General features: G+C 38.8%; 1 protein-coding gene across 2 annotated transcripts; it reads left to right on the top strand.

Moving 5' to 3' along the window:
- Positions 1-4,680: 4,680 nt before the first annotated feature.
- On the top strand, positions 4,681-23,158 carry DAL1 (E3 Ubiquitin ligase family protein). 2 transcript variants are annotated; one of them, XR_013237146.1, is made up of 12 exons: positions 4,681-5,067; positions 5,173-5,225; positions 9,049-9,173; positions 9,282-9,377; positions 17,083-17,220; positions 17,298-17,363; positions 19,871-19,983; positions 20,061-20,171; positions 20,519-20,562; positions 20,670-20,778; positions 21,988-22,439; positions 22,631-23,158. XR_013237146.1 is itself a non-coding variant. In XM_077363293.1 (11 exons), the coding sequence occupies exons 1-11, from the start codon at positions 4,994-4,996 to the stop codon at positions 22,731-22,733; spliced, it is 1,032 nt and encodes a 343-aa protein (XP_077219408.1). In that variant the 5' UTR covers positions 4,685-4,993; the 3' UTR covers positions 22,734-23,158. The 2 variants fall into 2 exon arrangements, 1 of the variants encoding a protein (XP_077219408.1); XM_077363293.1 differs by lacking the exon at positions 21,988-22,439 and having other exon boundaries at positions 4,685-5,067.
- Positions 23,159-24,082: the final 924 nt, after the last annotated feature.

Genomic DNA, 24,082 nt, shown 5'->3' with positions numbered 1-24,082 from the left:
TTTGAAAAATCTATGGATTGGAGGGTTGGGATCATCCCATTGAAATGATTATGTTGTGGCCCATCAAATGGACGGTTTGGATAATCTATGGTGTGGGTCGTACAGTACTTGAAAAATGCTCAACTACAAGGACCTACACGATATAAAATCTTTATATTTTGTTGGAGCCACACATTAGTTTATTCAACATGAGAGATTTCGGTTGCTTGTACGAGAGGTTAAATGGCGAATCAAGAAGGGCAAGGTGAGATTTCGGTTGCTTGTATGAGAGGTTGAATGGCAAATCAAGAAGGGCAAGGTTGGCAATTGTTATTTTCAGGGAGGCAAGTTCTATACAGCAAGTCAGGGGATTAATTTTGGTTGCTTGTATGAGAGGTTAAATGGCAAATCAACGGGGCCGAGGGGGGCAGTTTCTATTTACAAGGTGGCAAATACTCTACGGGGAGTCAGGTACATTGAGAAAATCTAATTTTGAGAGGGGGCAAGTGCGCCCCCCCCCCCCGGCCGCGGGCGGCTCTATCACTGATACAGTACGCCTTTAATACACTTACGGTTTGAGTTTCCGTATGCTTCAACATGTCTTTCGGTTGTGATGGAAATGGAAACATTTCGGTTGTTTCCTGTCGGATTCGATGGACAATTACAACCATGATGATCAGTGACTTTGGGCTTTATCAAGAATGATAACTAAGGCATTGAACAAACAAATGCCTTACCAGGAAGGTTATCAGATACTGTGGAATCAAGAACAGTTTCTCCAACGGCCTTGGTAAACTCCTGTCCGCCTGTGATAGCCCCTTCTTATTGACTGGTGACAAGCACAATTATGCCCTTGTTGTTTCCTTCTTCGACAGTGGGATACCACTGCTTCAACGCTTGATCAAGTGTTCAGCATACTCGAAAGCATCAGCTTTGCTCTGCAATAAAAGGAATCTCATCATTTATTAACCTGATAGTCAAACCTTAAAAGCTACCCCATTATTGTAAGAGAAGTAAGTCTGTTAAGGAAAATAAAGAAGATTAACCAAAGAGCACACACTTTTAGTGAAGACAAAACAAATAATGATTTTTCAAATAGAAAATAACCAAATTCTGGTTGAAGTGGATGTTAACCACGGAATAAGAGCAGGTTGGTCAGGAGTTTTTTGTGACCGTAAAATACTTTTGTGCGACCGTAAAATACCTATCAAGTTGAAGGAGAGGTTTTATAAGACAACTGTGAGGTTAGTCATACCGTATGACTTAAAATGTTGGGCCACCAAGAAGCGGCATGTGCATAAGATGAGTGTAGCGGAAATGCGAATGCTTAGACGGATGTGGGGCCACACAAGGTTATATATAATTAAAAATGAAGATATCCGTAAAAAGGTGGGGGTGACACCAATTGAGAAGAATATGAGAGATTACCGCTTAAGATGGTTTGGGGTGGTCTTGAGGCATATCCAACGTAGGCCTTTGGATGCTCCAGTGAAAAGAAGTGACTCGTGCCAAGTTGATGGGGTAAAAGGAAGTGACTCGTGCCAAGTTGATGGAGTAAAAAGAGGTAGGGCCAGATCGAAAACAACTTGGGTAGAAACAGTGAGGAAAGACTTGATGGCTAGAAACATAACAGAGAACACGACCTTGGAAATGAGAGAATGGAAGAAAATGATCCATGTAGACGAACCAATATGGATCAGTTTTAGCTTTTATCTACAGTTGTTTGTGTTGTTGTATTTGAAATAAAGTGCATTTTTGTAGTGTCAGGATTAGACTTAGTCAACTTGAGCCCGGTAGATCCTTTCACCTTCTTCATGTAAATTTTCTAAAGAATTCATTAGCCGACCCCAACAAGTTTGGGACAAAGGCTTAGTTGAGTTGAGTTGAAAATAACCAAATTCTGATAGAATTTTCCGGACTGTTGAAGCTTGTGTCTCTTTATTTTCTAATGGATTTTATGTATTCTAGTTAATGGACGAAGCTGATCCTACTGTATGCAAAAACTCTGTGGATCATAGTACAAAAACTTAAGGCAACTTCTACCATTTCTTGAAAGAATAGAACTAAACTAAAATAAAACTGAAATAAAACAGTTTTCCAATTTTCTACATTTTAAGTTTTCATTAACAAACCAGCAAATAGTTGTCAAAGAATTTTTTTTATCTGCATTACCAAAGCCAAGGACATTACTCAAACATGTTACAATTCCAAAAGAATACCAACTGACCAACCATTCTTAAATTTTATACTTCCATCATCACCCCTTGATTTCAAAAAGTTGACAATTCCAAACTATCATGATGGTTCCCCATCTTAGACACGCATACTGTCAAATGGGTGTTCTATGAAAACAACATTACAATATAATATTGAGCTACCAGTAGCAAGAATGGAAGGAAAATTTTTCCTACAATAACTTACATGGAAGAGAGGGAGAGAAAGAGTGGGGAGACAAGATGGTTTCCATGGAAAACGTGGAATGGGAAATTGTAAGAAAAGAAATGGAAAAATGGAGCTCTCTTTTCTCTATCTCGACTGGTTTTTTGGATTTGGATTGGAAGGTTGAGTTTGGATGAGCATAAGACTAACGGTCTTATATCGTCCACTAACAATCTAAAACGATAAGGGTAGGTAGGATTACCTCAACCCGAGCTTCGGGTCGAGAGTAACGCGGTCATATCTAAATCCATCAGCCTTAATCCAATCTAACCCTGACTTTCTAAATCTGCCTGCATCGATTTGGGTTGGGTTAGGTTAGGGTTCTCCTAGAAATATAAAAAGGAAAATTTGGGACTTACTAGTGACTTTTGCAGAAAAGGCATTTTGCGGTACTGGCTGTTGCACGAGAGCAGCCACAGGGGCTCACTTTTCAGCCAATTCTCTCTCTCGTGCAACAGCCAGCCGCAAAATGTCCGTCTGCGCAAGTCCCTAGCAAATCCCAAAAAATATAATCGAAAGATTTTAAGACAGCTATTGGTACCGGCGTCACCATGTTTTAATAATTGCACAGACTCAGCTTGTCATTACCTTTGTAATTAGCTTGTGAGGGTTTTTTGTGAACTGTGACAACCTTTGACAGCTGTTTATATACTAAAAGACGATGAGCTAGTGCAATTATTAAATCATGATAGTGCCTATATTAGAAACCTTTTAAAAATCACAATAAAATTATGCCAGTTTAGATACCATCATACCAACAAGATTTAGATTTGGAATTCTCACATTTGCAGTTGAGATTTGGAATCGGATTAGATCCATCGATTTCAAAATCAGCTCAACAGTGAAAAAAAATCCAATTTTCAAATCTGTTCTGCCCTACTCTAAACTAGCATTCCGGTCCCATGTTATAAATTGTTGTACAATGGTGGAACCCACCCTAGCGCATAGGTCTGGCCAGAGATGGTGGGCCCCACCCCACCCCACTCCACCAAGGTCTGGCCAGAGATGGTGGGCCCCACCCCACCCCACCCCACCAATAACATTAGGGGTAAAAGGTGGGCCCTGCTCTATGTATGGGTATGGGTGAGATGGTGTGTCCCAAACATCAAAACATGAGGTGTAAAATGGTGGGCCCCCACCCCCGTAAAATCATGGGCTGTAAAACAGTGGTCTTATCAGTTCATTAACATAAAGTGTAAAATATTGGGCCCCACCCTATGCATGGGTTTGGGTGGAGATAGTGAGCCCACCGTATCAAAATATGAGGTATAGAATGGTGGGACCTACGATATACATGGGTTTGGGCAGAGCTAGTGAGCCCACTGGATCAAGTGTAAAATGGTGGCCCCTACCATGCTATGCTTTGTCATGAAATGTTGAGCGCCATCCTAGCAGAACAAAACATGAGATTTAAAGGAAATGATTTCTAATAAAACCCTTTTTTGGGGAAAAAAAAGAGTGAATGACACGTGAAAAAAACATGCTTTGCATATATTATAGATTATAGATGAGATTTGCTAAAGACCATCGCATAAAGACATTTCGCGGACAGGCTGTCGCACGAGAAAGTAGCCGCATAGGCTCAGATTTCGTCTCATTCGTTTAATTTATCTGAGGTGGCTGCTTTCTCATGCAAGAGCCAATCTGCGAAAGTAGACACATATTTTGATATTTGCACGAACTCAGTTGTCTTTTCTTCTTTCATCAGTCCGTGAGAGCTTTTATGGGAAATGGAGATGATATTTTCACTTCCCCTGCCTCATATACACGCTCCCCTTATGATGTCAAATCACGTTATAAGAGGAGCGAGAGAGTCAAATCACATTATAAGGAGAGCGTGCATGTAATGCAGAGGGAGTGAAAATATCATCTCCCTGTGGAAAAATGTAATAACCTCTTGACGATAAATTATATGATGAAGGGCCGTATTAACACGTAAAGGTGGTAAGTAGGAGTGCAACTTAGGTTGGGTACAGGCCAACCTGGCCGGAGGAACCCTTTTTTCCCCTAGTGGTACGAGAAAGGTACCACCACCCTTGATATTTGATCCTACACACCTCCTCAAAAAGTGAGCTGCTATTGGTTCATAAGGCCCTTCATCATGTAATTTTCTCCTTTTGGCATCTATATATTTAAATACTAAAATTCAAGATGGTTTGTGAAAATATCAAAACAGGGTTGTGCTGATATCATTTCGATAGATTATAAATAGGTACATAGATTGGTAGATTAATGATCTATAGATTATTATAAATAGATAGGTAGATAGGCACATAGATAGATATATAGATTTAGTGTTTGCTCATGTTTTTTTTGTCTTCTCTTTCTAACTTCACCTCCTTTACCCATTAGCAACTCATCGCATCAGATTCGTTCTTTCTCCATACACGTCCCCTCTCATGCTTTCTATCTATTGCTAAAATCTTGAAACCCTAGATCACAGTTTCACATCATTCAGTTTCTCACAGAACACAAAACCCTAATTATCTATTTGGATATCATGTTCCTATTTATGCTTCCAATTTTTTTTATGAAGCTGGGATGATAAGGTTTTGATTTTTGGGTTTTTGGGACGATGATTCCGTGGGGGGGATTGAGCTGCTGTTTGAGTGCAGCTGGTCTTTATCTTTTAGGGAGGAACAGTGGAAAGTAGGACACTTTGATTTTGTAGATTTAGTTTTACTATTTGATTTTGCAATTCCATTGAGATTTCTGAAATCTTTCCTATGTTAATTGCTGGCTTTTTTCATCCAGGGATGCGGAACTTCTCAAATCTGTTACTAGGGTTAATCAATTGAAGGATTTGGGTAAGCATGTTCTTTATTTTTATTTTTTTTCTGAATTCTTGTTATTAGGTTTTGTTTATCTTATTTTGTGCTTTTGGACAGAGCAAATAGTGTTGTTGGGTGATGATTTCTGCATTCACTTTTTTTTTTATATTGGCACTTTCTCCTCTCCTTTTTTTCTCTCTGATTGTCTGTTGATAGCTTATTGGGAATTAGAATGCCCAACGAGAAAAGTGTAAAATAGAGATAGGAGTGCCAATAACGAAACAGTGGGGTTCGGATATAATCTCCATACTGTTATATTGTTATTAGGTCCATGAATGTTTCAATTTGATGTTCTACTATTTTCTGCCATCTACCATTCTCATGTTTGTTTCCTCAGACTTACCTATTGCTATAAGGAAAAGGAAAGTGATTTTATACTGACCATCCTTTGCAGAACTTCGTGTTATTAGTCTTTGTGTTCTTTCAAGGTGAATCTTTCAAAAATCTCTTCCTAAAGTTCCCAAAAGTGTTTTTTAGGTCGTATGTCCTTGAGAATGGAGGAATGCTAGGGAAGAAGAGATGGTAGCTCTTGCAATTCAGAAAACAAAACAGAATAAAATAAGAGACAACATTTGGGGAGAGTCGGGTGTTCATCTTGAAGTTTGAGCACAATTGCTCCAATTGATCCTATCAGTTGCTCCTAATCGTGGCTTGGGATATTGTCAACTTGATCTCAAGAATGTCTTTTTGTATGGTGATTTGAAAAGTTCTATATGGGTACACCACCAAGTTTTTATCCTCGGGGAATATAATTATTATTATTTTTATATCTATTACTGGTTTGAAACAATCTCCTAGAACATGGTTTTGTTCTGCCAGGCATTGTTGGAGGTCGGTTTTCGAAGAAGCACCATATACCATTCTGTATTTGCTAAGAAAAAACAAAGATTGTTTTTCTTAGCTGCATGTTAATGATATTGTGCTTTCACATGATGATCATGATGCAATTGTTGAGTTAAGAGAACTTTAACAAAGGAATTTTGTGATTAAATATCTAGGATCTCTTAAATATTTTCTTGGGGTTGGAGTTTCATGATTTTAGAAAGTCATTTTTTATATAAAAAAAACATGTGATAGACATGTTGGAAGAAACATGACAGTTTGGTACAAAACTTCCTGACATGGAAATGACTTGCAACTTGGAAGTGGAACCTCGTGCAATTGGGGGGCAGAATCACTATCATCAAGGCGGTCCTTGCTAATATCCCCATTTTCCTCCAGGTTTACTGACCTCTTGGATTGCTGGTTATTTGTTCCAGTTTGAATAATTTTCTACATGCAAACATTCTCTTGCACCTATGATCCAAGGTTTCTGAATACTTTGCCAGTTTCCAAATTCCTATAGCTCATCAGCAAGGTTTTAAATTTCGTTTCAGTTGCCATAGAAACGGAAACGTTTCGGTTTAAATATCAATGGAAATCATGTAAAATCGTGGAAACATACGGAAACAAATGCAAATAATATAGAAACCATCACATAAGCAAGACAACCATACATAATGGTTTAAAAACATCAAACTCCTAATGACATGCAATGTTGTGTATGTCTGATAATTTAGTACCTACCAAATTCCACATGTGGTTCAAATAAATATTTATAAATAATTTATGTAACACATTTCGCATACAATTCATATAAATATAATTATGTAATACATTCTGATATAGTATACCACTCTTACACTTACGATATGGTTTGTGCATTTCGATCGTTTCAGTTTCGGTTTCGGTTTTGATGGGGATGGAAACAGAATTATTTCGGTCGTTTCATGTCAGTTTCAGTGGAAATTTAAAACCATGCTCACCATTCACCATATCTTCTTTTTATCTCTGCTTCAGCAACCTCAATCCCTCAATAGATCTCCATAGGATTTTCCCATTATCGTTGGTTGACGTTTAAGGAACAAACTTCTTAACCTCCATTTTTTTTTAGCATGGAGAACCTCCTTTCACCACCCAAAAAATAGTATTTGTGGCCATTTGATTTGTCGCCCAATAAGAATCCTTTCTGTAAACATTACCTCCCTTGATTGATAATTTTTTTTTACCATTATTCGAAATATCATCCAATACAGATACTTGTTGGATTGATATGTGCCCTTATTGATATGGCTCAATACTATACGGACCTCCATTGGGGTTACACACAAAATTGCGAGTGTAATAGCCCCGTATCAGAAAATTTGGGGTCTATATCATGCCATGTTCATCCGAATACCTTGAACCTCATTTGAGGTCTATATCATGCCAAACCTATTTTTTTTCACTTTTCTGTCATTTTCAAAGGGGTTTTGCTTGATTTAGGGTCGTATGACCTAAATCAACATAGATATATTGGATTCAACCATGAAACAAGTTTTGGATCTCGAATTGATGGATATAAGGCATTTTCCCTAACATTTTCTCGAATTTATGGATTTGTTGTAATACATAAAGACATGCATGTATTGATGTAATATATTATTTTATAAATTGTTCAAAAAAATTATATATTATATACATCTATTAGGTTCGATATATCAAGTTATCCATGGTTTGTTTTATTTATTGATCGTTTTATTTACTGATTTATTTTTTACTTTCCATTTTTTTAATTTATGCTATTTTTTAATTATTTGAGATCTAGATCTATATGATTTGAGCATGATCCACACATGTATCAGTCTACTTGCCGTGTGTATATTTTTTAAATATTTTTCAAACCTTCTTAATTTTATAATAATTATCTTTTTTTATACTTGCTATTTTAGAAATTTTGAGTGAAATCCATGTGTTTAGGCATTTTTTTTATTGTAGGATCTGTTAGTATTTCTGCAGTTTTTAGTGTTTATCTATTTTTATTGCACAGTTGATCGTTTTGCTAGTTAAAATAATTGATTCTGTTTTTTTAGTTCAAGTAGTAACTAGTAACAAAAGAAACTTGACTGACAAGTGGGTAGCCAAACATCCAATATGCTTACCAACACAGTGCAAATAACTAACGTTAAATTTATCCAATTTTTAAGCTGAAGTAAATATGCAAAAAATCAGTAATAATAAAATTAAATGTAAAACCATGGTTGAAATATAGCGTTCCAATTTTTTTAGTTGACGGCCAAAAATCATTAATAATAAAATTAATTGTAAAACCATGGTTGAAATATAGTGTTTCATTCGTTTTCTTGGGACCAGGAGAATCTGTTACCCAATTCACAGGTGTATTGCTGATGCTATCGCCACCACCCAATACAGTTGCTGATACGGCCAATACGTACCTGATAAGCTGGACTGATACTTATATTTTGAACCTTGCTTTTTACCACTATGAACTTCCCAAAACCCATCGTTGATTTCCATGTTAAAAGGAGCTTTGTAATTTCTTTCCCATGTCGGTAGGATATGTTTATCCATAATCTCAGGTTTGACTGGTTATTAACAGGAGGTATTCTTTATGTGCTTTTCTTGTAATTATTTATGTTTTCCATTTATATTTCAATTTGTAGATCAGTGATATCCCCCCCCCAACACGCCCCAACGTGATTTGACGTCAAAAAGCGTTAAAGTTGCCCACTGTTCACGCCAAATCACGTTATAAGGGGGCACATGCGTACAACCAGGGTGGGTGGGGGGGTGGGGGGGTTGAATATATCATCTCCCTTGATTTATCTGATTATTTTAAATAAAGACTAGACAGTTGGGCTATTAATTGTGGTTCTTGGATATTGGATGTCAAATATCATGCACGCATAGGGATAATAATCTTATGATTCCCATAAATATGTTAATGATAAGTGCCGGTTCTCTATCTTGTCACCCACAGCACTGATTTTGGATACTGCATGCAAAGTATTACCTTTGGTTGTTACCATTTCTGGACGAGTCGGCTCAGACACACCAATCCATTGTGAACATAGTGGTTTGAGAGGTGTAATAGTTGAGGAAACGGTACATGAACTTATCTTTTAGACTTCTATTTTGAGTAAATTCTATAATTACCCAGCTGACTGTTCATTTAAATCATATTTTAATGTTTTGATAAATTCTCTGTTTCAGGCAGAACAACACTTTCTAAAACATAATGATGCTGGATCATGGATACAAGACTCTGCTTTGATGCTTTCTATGAGTAAAGAGGTTCCCTGGTATCTGGTAATTGAAAATTGCACTGGTCCTTTTGCAAAATTCTTGACCAATTCTAAGCAACCACATTTGACTGCGTTAAAAATTTGAGCACAACAAAAAGTTACCTCATTTCCTTGACTTTCTGAACTTCTGAATAATCCAACTTTTTTTTTTTGAATGGTAGCAGTTATATTAAAAGAAGACTGAGGGAGTCCCCCTTACAACACAGAGAATTAAGACAAAACTAAAGCAATACAATTATGGCGGGAGAAAATCATAGAGTTCTAAAGCCTGCAGCGATACTCCAACTTTTGCTAAATTATCTGCTACGTCATTAGCAGAGCGCCTCACATGGTTAAAAGTTACCGGCCGCCCCTGTAAGATATCTGTAATCTCGTCAAAGAATTTAAGAAAGCGCCACGGGGGAGTCCGAGGTCCCCTGAGCCATCTTATAACATTCAGCGAGTCACCCTCCACAACACAACTGTCTGATCTTTCCCTAACCAAGCTGACTATGCCTTGATGCGCTGCCCTTACCTCAGCCTCATTCGAATCCGCTATGCCGAGTGGCCCAGAATAAGCCTTCAGGACGACACCGTTGCTATCTCGTAATACTCCACCAATCCCTGCAGGGCCTGGGTTGCCCAAGCTTGAACCATCAAAATTTAATTTAAAGTGCCCTTCTTGAGGAGGGCTCCAATGCTGAAAGGGTACCTGCTGAACTTCCTTGCTATGGCACACTACCGTCCACCCTTCCCAGAGATCAAATGCCGAGACGAAACAGAATACCGGCAAGGCTCTAGCCCAGGAGATAGTAAGCGAAATTACCTTAATAAATAAAAAGAACGGAGATTTAGCTTTCCCATCAAAGATCCGAGAGTTCCTTTCTGTCCATATTACCCATAAAACCGCCATTAAGGATAGCCACCACAACCTCTTTCCCTTGCTTCCCCAAGGTATACATCCCCAGCCGGCAAACAAATCTTGCAAACATGAAGGGAACACCCATATGATGCCAAATCGACCTAGCAGCCTCCCCCAAATCTCCCTTACTACTCGACAGTGTATGAAAATGTGATCAACCGACTCCCCTGATGCAAGGCATAAAGTACAGTGATCGACAATCAGCATGTGCCTTTGACGCAGGAAGTCCACTGTTTGTATTCGATTTCTTAACGCCGCCCACCCGAAGAAGCAGACTCTAGGGGGCGCCTTTGTTTTCCACACCTTTGCTATCAGATGATTAATCTCAAAAGGCACCAACCTATTATAAAAAGACTTTACCGAGAAACTGCCTGAAGACGTTGCGGCCCACAACCTTTTGTCTTTCCCAGAGACTCTCACATAATTCTGCTCCAGAATCTGAAATAAGTACGTCACTGATGGTAATTCGCGGTCAAAGAAATTCCGACGGAAAGGAGGCTGCCATATAACTTTTCCTCCAACGTAATCAAAACAATCTTTCACGTAGAGATACTTATTCGCTGCCACTAGATAAAGATCCGGGAATAGGGCTTGGAACGGTACAGCCGAACACCACCGCATGGGCCAGAACGATATCCGCTCGCCGGAGTACACACGATACGTTATTTCACGATCAAATAGCGGTAAAAGGCTGAGAATATCCCGCCAAATCGTCACCCCCGGTTTGTTGTATATATTCAAGGAAGTCCATTCACCTGGAGCAACACCATATTTACCTGATATTACTCTAGCCCATAGTCTTGACTTCTCTTCACCAAACCTCCATAACCATTTACCCATCAATGCTTGATTGACCTGCTTGATCCTCCGAATACCTAGGCCTCCCCCTTGAAGGGGCATACATACTGATTCCCAACTCACTAGCGCCAGGACCCGCTTCGACGGTAAACCCCCCCACAAAAATCGTCGTTGAATCTGTTCAATGCGCTTGACCACAGACACCGGGCATTTGAATAATGATAGCTGATAAATGGGTATATTGGCCAAAGCAGCTTTGATCAAGGTTAACCTGCCACCTTTAGATAATAAGTTCCTCTTCCATGTATCCAGCCTTCGCTCAATTCGATCCACAATGTGATCCCATGCACTTTTTCGAGGTCGACCTATTCCCAGAGGCAATCCCAGGTAAGAAGCAGGCAAACTCTGCAAGGAACAACCCATAATCGTCGCTAGATCGGAAGCATCTTCGGCGGACATATTCAAAGCGTAAAGACGAGATTTTGAGAAGTTAGAACGAAGACCTGTCACTAACTCGTAGCACCGAAGAATAGCCTTAAGATTTAGAATCTTTAAGGCTTGGGAAGAACGAAAGAGTAAAGTATCGTCCGCGAATTGCAAATGCGAGACCTGAAACCCAGACTCACTACAATCTACCCCGGAAATCAACCCCTCCATTCGACCTTTCTTCAGCATCACGCTGAGGGCTTCCGCTATAATGACAAATAGAAAGGGAGAGAGAGGATCCCCCTGTCTTAATCCTCGAGACGATTGGAAAAAACCGTGTGCAGAGCCATTAATCAGAACTGAAAAGTGAGCTGAAGATAAACAAGTACGGATCCACCCACACCATGTTCTCCCGAAACCCATTCTTTGAAAGAGGTAGTCCAGACACTGCCAGTCCACCCTGTCATACGCTTTTTCCATGTCTAGCTTACAGATAATACCTTGCTTCCCTGACTTTGCCATGATATCCACCATTTCATTGGCTACCATCGAGCAGTCTAAAATTTGTCGTTGGGCAACAAAAGCACATTGATTCTCTGAGATGATAAGGGGGAGAACCCTCTTGAGCCGATCCGCCAACACTTTAGACAAGAGCTTATATAAACACCCTACCAAACTGATAGGCCTAAACTCGGAAATCTTCACTGCTCCCTTAACTTTGGGGATGAGAGCAAGAAAGGTGGCACCTGTCCCCCGATCCAGCTTCAACCCAGCATGGAACGCTTGAAAGAAGGCCATGACGTCTCCCTTTACGTACTCCCAACAATCCTGAAAAAAAGCAAGACAGAAACCGTCTGGCCCCGGCGCTTTATCACGATGCAAGGAGAACACCCCTTTCTCCACCTCTTCAGCCAAAAAAGGGCCTTCAAGCCCCGAGCGACTTAAAGCGTCAAGCGAGGTAAAGCTCACCGCATCCAATGTAGGTCGTAAAATATCTTCTGCTGAATATAACTGCCGGTAGTAATCTAAAATTTCCTTAGTAATCACCTCTTTACAATCCGAAAGTGTACCCTGCACTTCTAAAACCTCAATCCTATTATTCCGCCTCCGTGCACTGGCTATGTTGTGAAAGTAAGCAGTATTTTTATCTCCTTGCTTGAGCCAACTAACTCGGGATTTCTGTCTCCATAAAATTTCTTCCTGGAGGAGGCATCCTTTATGTTCCTCCTTAAGTTTTCCCAACTCATGCAACTCATCCTCTGTAGCTGACCGCGCTTCATCGGCCAATGATAAGACCCGCATCCGATTTTGTAGCCAAGATTGTCGCTCGCGGAGAGCCTCTTTTCTGAGAGAGTCCCACTCTATGAGTCTTTTTTTCACATAACGAAGTTTAGCCTCTATGACCCAATCGGCTGTCCCTTCCACTTTATGCGATTCCCACCATCCGCCCATCCGCTCGATCATGTGAGGAATTTCTAACCATCCTAACTGAAATCGAAAAGGTGATGGACCCCATGAATCCAGTCGTGGATCCAGAACTATCGGGCAATGATCAGACACTGAATGTACAATCGCCTTTTGACACACTGACGGGAACAAGGAAAGCCATCCGTTGCAGAACAAGAATCGATCTAAACGGCTCTTCTGGGAGTTTCTGGACCAAGAGAATTTAGCCTCCATTAGTGGAATATCGAGGAGTTCTGATTCAGCAATGAAATCGGAAAACTCTAACATATGTTGGGAAATTCTGCGACAGCCTTGTCTTTCTTCTACCCGTCTGATTTCATTAAAGTCGCCCCCTAAACACCACAGATGTCCCCATTTACCCCTGATCGATAGAAGTTCTGACCACAACTGTTGCTTTGCTGATCGGAGAGTTGGACCATAGATGCCTGAAAAGGTAAGAACTTTTTGTGTGCTCATCTGACCAAGAACTATTGACACTGAGAACTGGTCTATCCAGGAATCCTGAATCACCCATTTGGATTGATCCCACATCACTAGGATGCCTCCAGCTGCCCCTACAGCGGCCAAAGAGAGCCACTCCCAATTGGAGTTACCGCCTATACTTCGGATCAAAGCACTATTTGCCACCCCCATTTTTGTTTCTTGAATACAAACTATATCCGGCTTATGTCGTTTCACTAAGTCTTTAACCTGTGCCTTCTTCTCCAGATACCCCAACCCGTTAACATTCCAAGAAAGAATCAGCATGGGCGAACAGAAGACCTATGAGCACTTACCCGCGGACTCATCCGACTGGGACCTCTCCCATGTCGAACTCCTTTTTTAAAGACAGGAGATTTATCATAGTTGACATCTGATTTCAACTTTGATAGCTCTCTCAACATCTTCCTAACCCCTTCGACGCTGGAAGGATCAGAAAAGGTTCTGTGATCCATTTCACGACGCTCCGCCACTCTGAACAGAGAGCGCAATTGGTCTTCGGGCCCAGAGTATGATAAGCCCAGAACTGAGTTCCTCTTTTGAATCCAGTCCTCTTCTGAATAATCCAACTTCAACTTCCTTTTCTTTAGTTCGACTTCCTGTCTCCCATCATTGAATCTTCTCAAACTTCAATTGTTGTTATTGGAAAGTGGAACTGCAGCCTGATATAAGGGCGGCCCAGTGCACAAGGCTCCCGCCATTGCGGGGTCTGGGGAGGGCTATATTTACGCAGCCTTACCCCTGCTTTGCAGAGAGTCTGTTTCCTTGACTCGAATCCGTGACCACCAGGTCACAGTGGAGCAACCTTACCGCTGCGCCAAGGCTCGCCCTCTAACTGCAGCCTGATATGGACTTCCCAAATTGAGAATCTTGTGTGAACTTGAGAGGATATATTGGAAATGATCTCGGCACTCCCTTGTTTTGATATTGGCACTCTCACTTTATTAAGCACTTTTTTTGTTGAGTGTTGGTAGATTTTTGGGAATTGTGTGGTCTTTAACAGCTAATTAGAGAACTGTAAGACAAGGAGGGAAGTATCATTAAAATAAGGAACTGCAGATTTCATTTCCCTATATATGGAAATGAGGTAGGAGATCTATGGGCGTCAAGGAAATTAAAAGACGGTTTACTAGATCTATGGGTGTCAAGGAAATTAAAAGACGTTTTTCTAATTTTATAGCTCTGCACACAGTATCATGTATGTCTGCGTACGTGGATGCCCAAAAACCATCAAATGTTTGCTATGTAGTGTATTGTATGCGTTGTTGTCGTCTTGTTGATATGTATTGTATTTTATTGGTTGCTGTTGATACTCATTATATTAGCTCATCTCCATTATGAACCATAGTTACCTGCCGGGGACATGAATTTGGTAAGTGAAATATGAAAGGAAAGAGAAACATGGGGAAAAATGAAGAGGGGGAATGAGAAGGAAACGATAGGAAATTCTATGAGAAACACATTTAAATGCATTTAGGAACATCTTGAGAAACATTTAAGGAAGATTTGGGAAACAATAGGTAAGCGTCATGAGAAACACATACGAAACACGAGCTTGTGAAATGGAAAAATCTGTGATCGGGTGACTGCTGTTTCTATGGCAATTCTAGTGAATCCTCTGACTGCATCTTCATCCATTGCCTCGAGTGGCACAAGTTTGGAGTTATTTTTTCGGTCTATTCAAATTTATTTGGAAATTTTTAGATTTATTGTCCACTAGATAATTCTGGTCTTGGTTATCACAAAATATTGTAATTGGCTTGTCAATTGTAAAACTCATATCTTCCATTAGTATTCAATCACATCATCTCACAAGTATTACGAGTCGCCACAAAATATTCTGCCGCAACAGTAGAACATGCCGGTGAAAGAGTTCAATGGTATTCTAAGGAGTAAGTGTGAGGAGCTAGATCACTATCTGCCCATTGCTCCAAGTGTTAGGATATGAGTAGTCAAAAAAGTCAACGAATGATATCCGAGTTCTTCACAGGGTTGAGCTCAAGTGTACAATAACAAAGAGTTTATGTTCTAGGTAAGGACCCCCTCCCCCTCCTCTTCCCGAGGCAATTTATAATTATATCCGTAGTGAGGGCAGCAAAAGAGAAAATGCTATGGGCTGCGAGGTGGTCCTTCTCTTCTTGAACATTCAGTCGTAGAATCAGACTCAAGGATTGGACAGACTGGTAATTGATCTAGTAGTAGTACTGTAGAGGGACCTAACCATAGTGGTATGAAATCTCTAACCCTCCGTTCTAAAGAGGGACTCACATTATGGAAGCTTCTATAGATCAGACGGTCGGGATCATCCTATGGGAATGATTTTTGGGGTACAACCTATTTGGCCCATCAAATGGGCGGTTTGGATCATCATATAGTGTGGGCTATACCGTCCATTTTGAAAAGTACGAGGTGAATTCATCATAGAGGGGGGTGAATTTATCACCGCCCTAATATTTATACATAATACATATTTCACATTTCACATGCATTTCATATCAATATGATTCTGTAACACATAATTAACGCACTTACGGTTTTGGTTTCAATATGTGTTTCAGTTTCGGTATGTGTTTTGGTGGGTGTGGAAATGGAAACATTTTGGTCGTTTAGTGTTGGTTTTGGTGGAGACTTAAAACAATGGTTACAAATGGGGCAGCACCGATCTACACAATAATCACAAGTAGGGAAGCAACTGCCTATACCAGCTTGAAATCCTCCAATAATAGAGTAGCGAGTCACTTCTCAAATAGAATTTCTGAATAAAACAACCACCATTAAAAAGACCAAATAGGGCCAGGAAGCACAATCTATGCGTAGGCAGTACAATCACAAGATAGGCAACTAGGCAGCAAGACAGCATATTCCACACTAAGGCACTATAACCACAAACAACCACTAATGTGGGCAGAACACTGGCGATTTCACTTGAGGGCAGCGTAATCACTAATTAGGGCAGCTAACTTGCCAATCCACACGAAGGCAACACAATTGCTAATTAGGGCAGCATGATAACTGTTCCATGATCAGGATAGCAAAACCTTCAAAGCACACCTCCATACCTCTAGAAATATGGCACACAAACTAGTAGTGATTCTCACTTTTATGCGTAGAATCACCAAACAGTCATCTTTTTTGCCACAATTCTTCGATTTAATACAGAAAGAGGAACACCTTCAAAAGCAATCACTGGCGCAAAAAGCCACATAGAACCTAGTGGGTTTTCTCTGTTTACAAAGAAATAAAAATCCCAAATCTTGCACTGTACAAGACAAATTCTCTAAAGAGCATAAATAGAAGGGTAGGTCAGAACTTCAGATCAAGGGTTTTCATGAAGAAAACAACCGTTTTAATATACAACTATAGGATTCATACCGTTTTAATATACAATAAAAATAAATGTTTTGAGTTTTTTTTGTAGTTTTAGTTTTTAAATAATTTTATTGAATTTTAGTGTAGTTATATTGACACAATTTTGTTTTATGGTTGAGGTTAGTATTAATTTTAGAATCATGTTCTGTTGACAATGTTATTATTATTTGAATTGAAATGTTGATTCCTAAATTCACTTTGCTTCTGCATTGGTTCATTTTGAAAATCTTTGTTTTAGTTATATCTTCTGTGACCAACCTAATATCAGGATGATGGGACCGGCCGTGTACATGTTGTTGGAGCCAGAAGTGCCACAGGTTTGGTGCTAACTGTTGCAAGTGAAGTCTTTGAAGAATCGGGACGGTCTCTTGTACGTGGAACACTGGATTACCTTCAGGGACTCAAGGTTTATTTTCTTGATGATTTTTTTTCCAATAAAATGTTGATGATGAGCTTCTATTTGACAGAAACTATGTTTGGCAGATGCTGGGAGTCAAGCGAATTGAAAGGGTTCTCCCCACCGGAACCTCGTTGACTGTTGTTGGTGAGGTAATCTTAGATATCTAGTAAAAAGTGTAAAGAAGGTTGCGCGGCCATATTGTCGTTTGCATGCATGTATGCCTTTTTAGACATTAAAGATCTATGAATTTTAGAGAGAGGGAATTCTCAAGCACCTCATTAGCTGGCCAAAATTGGCAACACAAATCCCTATTCACAAGCTTTTGAATTTTCCTTCATAATATCATTTCATTTGGAAACACTTTGGATTTTGGCAATGGGTAAAATTTTCAGGAATGGGTGGATTAATCTGGCAAACATTTGTTTCATGGTATTAGAAGCTAAGAGTGGGGGTTGGGTCCATAGCTTAACTGGTTGAGGCTTTGTACCTCAACCTCGAGGTTGTAGGCAATGTTGTCAGAATCGTACGATTCTCGATTCGAATCGTGCGATTCAAATCGAATCGTACACCTCACGATTTAAATCGTTAACTTGAATCGTACGATTCGATCGTGAATCGTACGATGCAAGTGAATCGTCCGATTCAATCCAGAATCTGTTTTTTTAAATAAAATGGGCCCCACAACTTATGTAAAAGGGTTTTTACGACTTTATCTTCCCATTCTCTCGACCTAAGGGTTTTTACGATGCCTTAAGGGTTACAAAAGCACCCAAAGAGTGGAATACGAGACGAGGAAGAAAAGGAAAAGAAGAAAGCTACCAAACGGCCAAACCCACTTCGGTTTTAGGTAGGTTTTTCTTTTCTGTTTTTTTTTCTCCTCCTATCTTCTCCATCACTCCGGCTCTGTTTGTTTTCGATTTTGAGAACTGATTTAGTCTAAAACTGATTATTAGGCTCTGTTTGTTTTGGATTTTGAGAACTGATTCAACTCCAATCAGTTCTTAAAATCCAAAACAGATAGGGTTGACCCTTTGCTCTGTTTGTTTTCGATTTTGAGAACTGATTTGGAGTCCAAAACTGATTAGCTCTGTTTGTTTTGGATTCTGAAAACTGATTCGACTCAAATCAGTTCTTAAAATCGAAAACAGATAGGGCCGACCCTTTTCTCTGTTTGTTTTAGATTTTGACAACTGATTTAGAGTACAAAACTGATTAGGCTCTGTTTGTGTTTAAATTTGGGTCAAATAACATGTTATGGACTCACAATCTGTTCACAAAATCCAACAGAAACAGAGCCTTAAATTTTATTGTCTTTTGTTGGTCAAATTTGGTTCTTTTGGATTTTGAGAACTGATTTAGAGTCCAAAACTGATTAGGCTCTGTTTGTTTTAGATTTTGAGAACCAATTGGACTTCATTCAGTTCTTAAAATCCAAAACAAATAGGACTGACTGACCCCTTTTAGGCTCTGTTTGTTTTGGATTTTGAGAACTGATTTAGAGTCCAAAACTGATTAAAAGCCTCTGTTTGTTGTGGATTTTGAGAACTGATTTCGATTGCAAAACTGATTATTAGACCCAAATTTACGTTTAACTTTGGGTCAAATAATCTGGTTATGGATTTACAATCTGTTCTCAAAATCCAAAACAAACAGAGCCCTTAATTTTGAGGTCAAAATGTTCAGTATTGGATTGCTTTAATGTGGGGTATTGGGGCTATTTGATTGCTTTAATGTGTTGCTGTTGGATTGGTTTAATGTGGGACCATAAGGCCGATGACGAAGATAATGATGAGGATGTGAATGGGATCGACGACATCCACGATCTATATTTTATACAATCATGATATGTTTCATGTTTTGTTTTGTGGTTCATATGTGAGACTTTAAGTTTTTTTTTATCTTTTTGAGATCGTTATAGAGAGAATGAATGGATTTTGCCATTTTGGTAATGAATGGTTAATTAATTTTAATCATGACAATCGGTTAAGTGGTTATCAAGCATTTCATGTTATTTATTTTAATTGTTTTGAATGGAAAATTGATAATTACTCTTTTTATTCTTATTTATAATTTTTCCTTTTTTTTTATTTTTTCTGATTTTTATATATAAATCTGAAAAGTCTTACAATTTACGATTCAATTTACGATTCGACCCCTCTTACGATTTACGATACGATTCCGATTTTCAGAACATTGGTTGTAGGTTCAACCCCAAATTACGTACCAAAACAGAACCAAAAAATTACTCCTCTTATTGCCATGTCCTCCATTTTTTCTTTCCAGACCATGATAAATTACATGATCTCAATTATTTCATATAGTAAAAGTACCATTTTCTTTGAAGAAACTAAATGCACTTATAAGACTCAGAAGACTGATGGTGTAATTAATTGATCATTGGTTATTGTTTCTGTCAGAAACATGTCTGAGATATATTGCCTTTCTTGTCTTCAAATTATATAGCATCTATTAGTACATCATTTGGTGAAACATAAGGGTAGTGCCTTCCTTTTCCTGAAAATAAGGAAGCATTTTATTCAGTAAGACCGAGAGGAATTCAGGTGTATTCTATGCATGCAATGAGAAGTTCAACTTTGGACAGATTATATGCATCCATTAGTCATGTTTTGAATATTTAAATTCTATTTCTGCTCAGGCTGTTAAGGACGATGTAGGAACAATCCGGATTCAGAGGCCCCATAAAGGGCCATTTTACGTGTCCCCGAAAAGTATCGATCAGCTGATTGCAAATCTTGGCAAATGGGCTAGGTAGTTCTGTGAATAATCATGATTAATCCAGGCATATTTTGTTTATTTTCAGTTTTATTGAAAAGGAATTTCAACAGGTTGTATCAATATGCCTCTGTGGGGTTTACAGTTTTTGGTGTTTATCTGATTACTAAGCATGCCATCAAATATATTCGGGAAAGAAGACGTCGCAGGGATTTACAGAGAAGGTAAAATCTTGTCTATGCTGAACCATAATGTAGCTATTAGGAACTAGATAATTAGTCAAATGTAGAAATGGTTTGTAATTCTTAGAACCAAATGAAATGCAGATATTGTTTGCAGTGTGGTTATATCTTTTTTGTCTTGGAACTTCATAAGTAGAACTAATTCTGAATTATCTTTGGGAATTCCATACTTAAAAGAAGAGAAAAAAAGATGCGGTACACATTGTTAGTGAAATTCTTCTGGACAAAATTTGTAATATGTAATTTTCCCAATATGTTTGCTTTGTCGCATGATAAAGTATGTGAATTCGCTTTCCTAAATTTCTAATAAAGCTTCTTCATCTATCCAGGGTTCTTGCTGCGGCTGCTCAACGCTTAGGGCAGGATAATGAAGGTATATGACATAACTTTCTAGTTTCTTTTTCTTTTTTTAATCTGAGCTTTCTAGTTATTTTTAGTGCATGGAAGTTTTGCTCATACTTATTCTGACATTACCTGCAGGCTCAAATGGGAAGCCTGAAGATGGATCAGATAATGCGAAGAGGGAGCATTTAATACCAGACTTATGTGTGATATGCCTTGAACAGGAGTACAATGCTGTTTTTGTTCCGTAAGCACCGTTTCAATCTTTTCGTACTTTTAATGATTAAAGAATTAAAAAAAATCTTAATTGATTGGATGAATAGTTCTCATATGCTGAGAATTCCCTTATGCTCTTCCTATTGTAGACCTGAATTTAGTTGTGCACCAATGACAGGACCCAGAACTTACTAATAAGCTACCAAGCAGTGAGTTTGGATTTGGATTCAGTGATCACTTCGTTGATTGATCAGTAAATATACCTTAAGATTAGTGGGGGTTTGTTAATCCTCTTTGATTGATGTAATGAATTTATGGCTCGGTTCCACTCTAGAGCCATGGATAGCTCAACGGTTAATTTGAGCATGGCCGATTTAATTTAATATAATTATTGATTTTAGTCAGGGAATATGCGTTATTGTTACCATTCAAAAACAAAATGTATTATTGTTGACTAATTGTGGAAATGTTCCTGAAATGGAAGGCTTAATTTCATACTTAAGCACAATGGTTAATAGTCTCACAAGGGCTTCAGGTGAGAAGCAAAAGAGCCTTAAGTTTCATACTTAAGCATGACGGTTACTAATCACACGCGAGGGCTTCAAGTGAGAAACATTAAGTTTGACCAATAATGGATTTAGCGTAAAACAATTACAAAAAGATGCATTATCTTCATACTACGTGTTTCATGTTTGTTAGCGATCATTTGTGAATGAGATTACTGATAATTGTGATCTTACTTGGTCATACACCGTTTGAAAGGAGTATAGACCTCTATGATTCATTATTATAATCTTGTTAGACAGGATCATGATTTGGAGATGTTATGACATTAATCTTATTTTGGCTAAAAAAAATTCCAATCTAAAAACATATATAGGCTAGTCTTATAATCAATGTTTGCCCAAGTGGGAGAATGTAAGACCTTATTGTGGGCAATCTTTGATCTAAGATTGACGGTCTTGATTGAATAATGAGATTAAGAGTGAAATTACCGGAGTTGACTATAGTGATTAGTAAAGGGTATAAGGGTAATCAATGTATCTCATCCCTATTGAGACATGTATGGTTGGTGCGGCCTAATCAACTACATCAGTTAGGTCTGGATAATGTAGTTGGTTAAACAAATTAAGCCAAATAGAGTTCTATTGTGGGTGGAATTCTATGTGGTATTTTTCTATAAATAAGGGGTTGGTCTCTACTGCCATCTTACCTAACCAAAGGATATCTTCCCCACTAGAGATCAGGTAGGCCAGAGAGGTAGCAGAAGATCCAGCCCGGCCGATCATCTCCATGGCACATCGAGATAAGTTTCTTAATCTTTCTTTTGTATTCTAGTTTGTTTGCATGATTAGATCTATTTATGATTAGACCTATTGTATTTGTGATCATTGCATATTGAATGACTTGATCCTAGGTTTACACGTGCTTCCATACGCCGATACGCATGTCTGTGCAACTGTGCATGCGTGCGTTGCCTCGGTTCAAGATAACATGATATGCCACTATGAGAGCAATGTTTGAATGGCATATTTAATGCCTTGATCCTAGGTTTACACTTTCTTCCATACACTGGTACGCATGTGTGTGCATGCGTGCGTTGCCTCGGTTCAAGATATGATGATATGCTACTATGAGAGCAATGTTTGAATTCATATGCCGCTAATGAGGATAAGAAGTAATATCACAAATGTATGCAAGTTTATGCTGTTCTGAGATACTAAGTATAGTGGAGTTAGACATTATATATGTTTGTATCTGTTATTTTAAATTCATTTTTTTTGAAACGAAGTTATTTTAAGTTCACATGCTTTCAATCTTTCAAAAATCCGGTTCGTCTGAAAATTTAAGATGTGGTGTCTGATGGGTGTGCATATTTTCAGGTGTGGTCATATGTGCTGTTGCACCTCATGCTCTTCGCATTTGACAACTTGTCCACTTTGCCGACGACGGATCGAGCAGGTAGTTAGGACTTTCCGTCATTGAGATGATGCACTTGATGCCAAAGATTTGGAGGAGATCAAAGAATAGTGGGTACAAGTAGGTTGGCATGATTATATCTTCACGTGGTGGGTAAAAGTCTATTGGCGAGATTCCTCTTCCCCTTTGTCATTAAAATTTTGGTGTCTTTTTGATAACTCTTCTGATAGTCAATATACATATATTTATCAGCCAATGAAGCAACATTTTAACAGTGATGCACCACATATATTATAGCATATTGTTGATGCTAAATTTAGTAGTTTTCTTTTCATGGCCCTGGCCCGATTACTTCATATACCAACCCCCCAAGGAGCATAAAATCTCTCTATTCTTGTGGGTTTTTAGTGGAATTGTAAAAATACTGTACTGACTAATTTCTTTGTAACTACTGCGTTTCTTGATAATGCATTTTCCCATATTTTTTCTTAGGGAAATGATTTCAGCTCTACCATGTTTTGATAATGATGTGGACGCATCTTGTCGTTTAGAATTTAAAGTGCTGTCAGAAGACTATTACAGTTCTCAAAAAGCCCTAGTTCAGGTGACCCAAGGGATTCACACTACCCTAGGGACATGTTTCCCAGCGTCATACTCTCTCAAGCTTCATTGTTTGTATATTTATTACTAGAGCTGTTGTTTAAATTCATGTGCAAAGTAGAGAAATTCGTGACCCATATTTCCCCTCACAATCATTTTCCTCTATATATATATATATATATATATATATATATATATATATATATATATATATAGAGAGAGAGAGAGAGAGAGGCGTCCCTGCGCTGCAGCGCAGGGAGCTTAACTGCGCTTAAGTGGTTTATACTGCCTCCCATTGGTTCGTATAGCGGGCCCCCCTTTGAAACATATAGCAGGTCCACATGAAAGGAACCAATGGGAAGTTTTATAAACCACTTAAGCGCAGTTAAGCTCCCTGTGCGCTGAGCGCAGGAACGCTTTTCTTATATATATATATATATATATATATATATATATATATATATATATATATATATATATATATATATATATAGAGAGAGAGAGAGAGAGAGAGAGAGAGAGAGAGAGAGAGGTTTATGCGCTCGAGCGTAGATAAGCTTCTCTGCGCTTGAGTGCAGAAACAGGCGTGGGCCGCATTGGGGGGAATAAAAAAATGGGCAGATTTGTGGACAAACAGTATCTGTTCATTTTCTCCCCCACAAATGGACACCCTAAGATGGTCCAATAAAGCTGATTTTTGGTACACCTCGCATCTATGATGGGGCCTGTGAAATGAATGCTTAAGATCATCCCCTCCCCCAATGTGGCCCCACCCCTGTTTCCAACACTCGAGCGCATGAACCATTTCCTCATAT

The sequence above is a fragment of the Tasmannia lanceolata genome, unplaced genomic scaffold (genome assembly GCF_043159265.1).
Source record: "Tasmannia lanceolata isolate RefF3 unplaced genomic scaffold, GAP_Taslan_0.1 ptg000019l, whole genome shotgun sequence".
Taxonomy (NCBI): Eukaryota; Viridiplantae; Streptophyta; class Magnoliopsida; order Canellales; family Winteraceae; genus Tasmannia; species Tasmannia lanceolata.
This window is presented reverse-complemented; position numbering and strand designations above follow the sequence as displayed.

What these genes read in the sequence shown, in the direction of transcription:
- DAL1 (XM_077363293.1), top strand. Translation starts at nt 4,994, where the DNA reads ATGATTCCGTGGGGGGGATTGAGCTGCTGTTTGAGTGCAGCTGGTCTT. An exon ending in ATTACCTTCAGGGACTCAAG is followed by an intron (nt 17,221 to 17,297) that starts GTTTATTTTCTT and finishes TATGTTTGGCAG; the next exon opens with ATGCTGGGAGTCAAGCGAAT. An exon ending in TACAATGCTGTTTTTGTTCC is followed by an intron (nt 20,779 to 22,630) that starts GTAAGCACCGTT and finishes GCATATTTTCAG; the next exon opens with GTGTGGTCATATGTGCTGTT.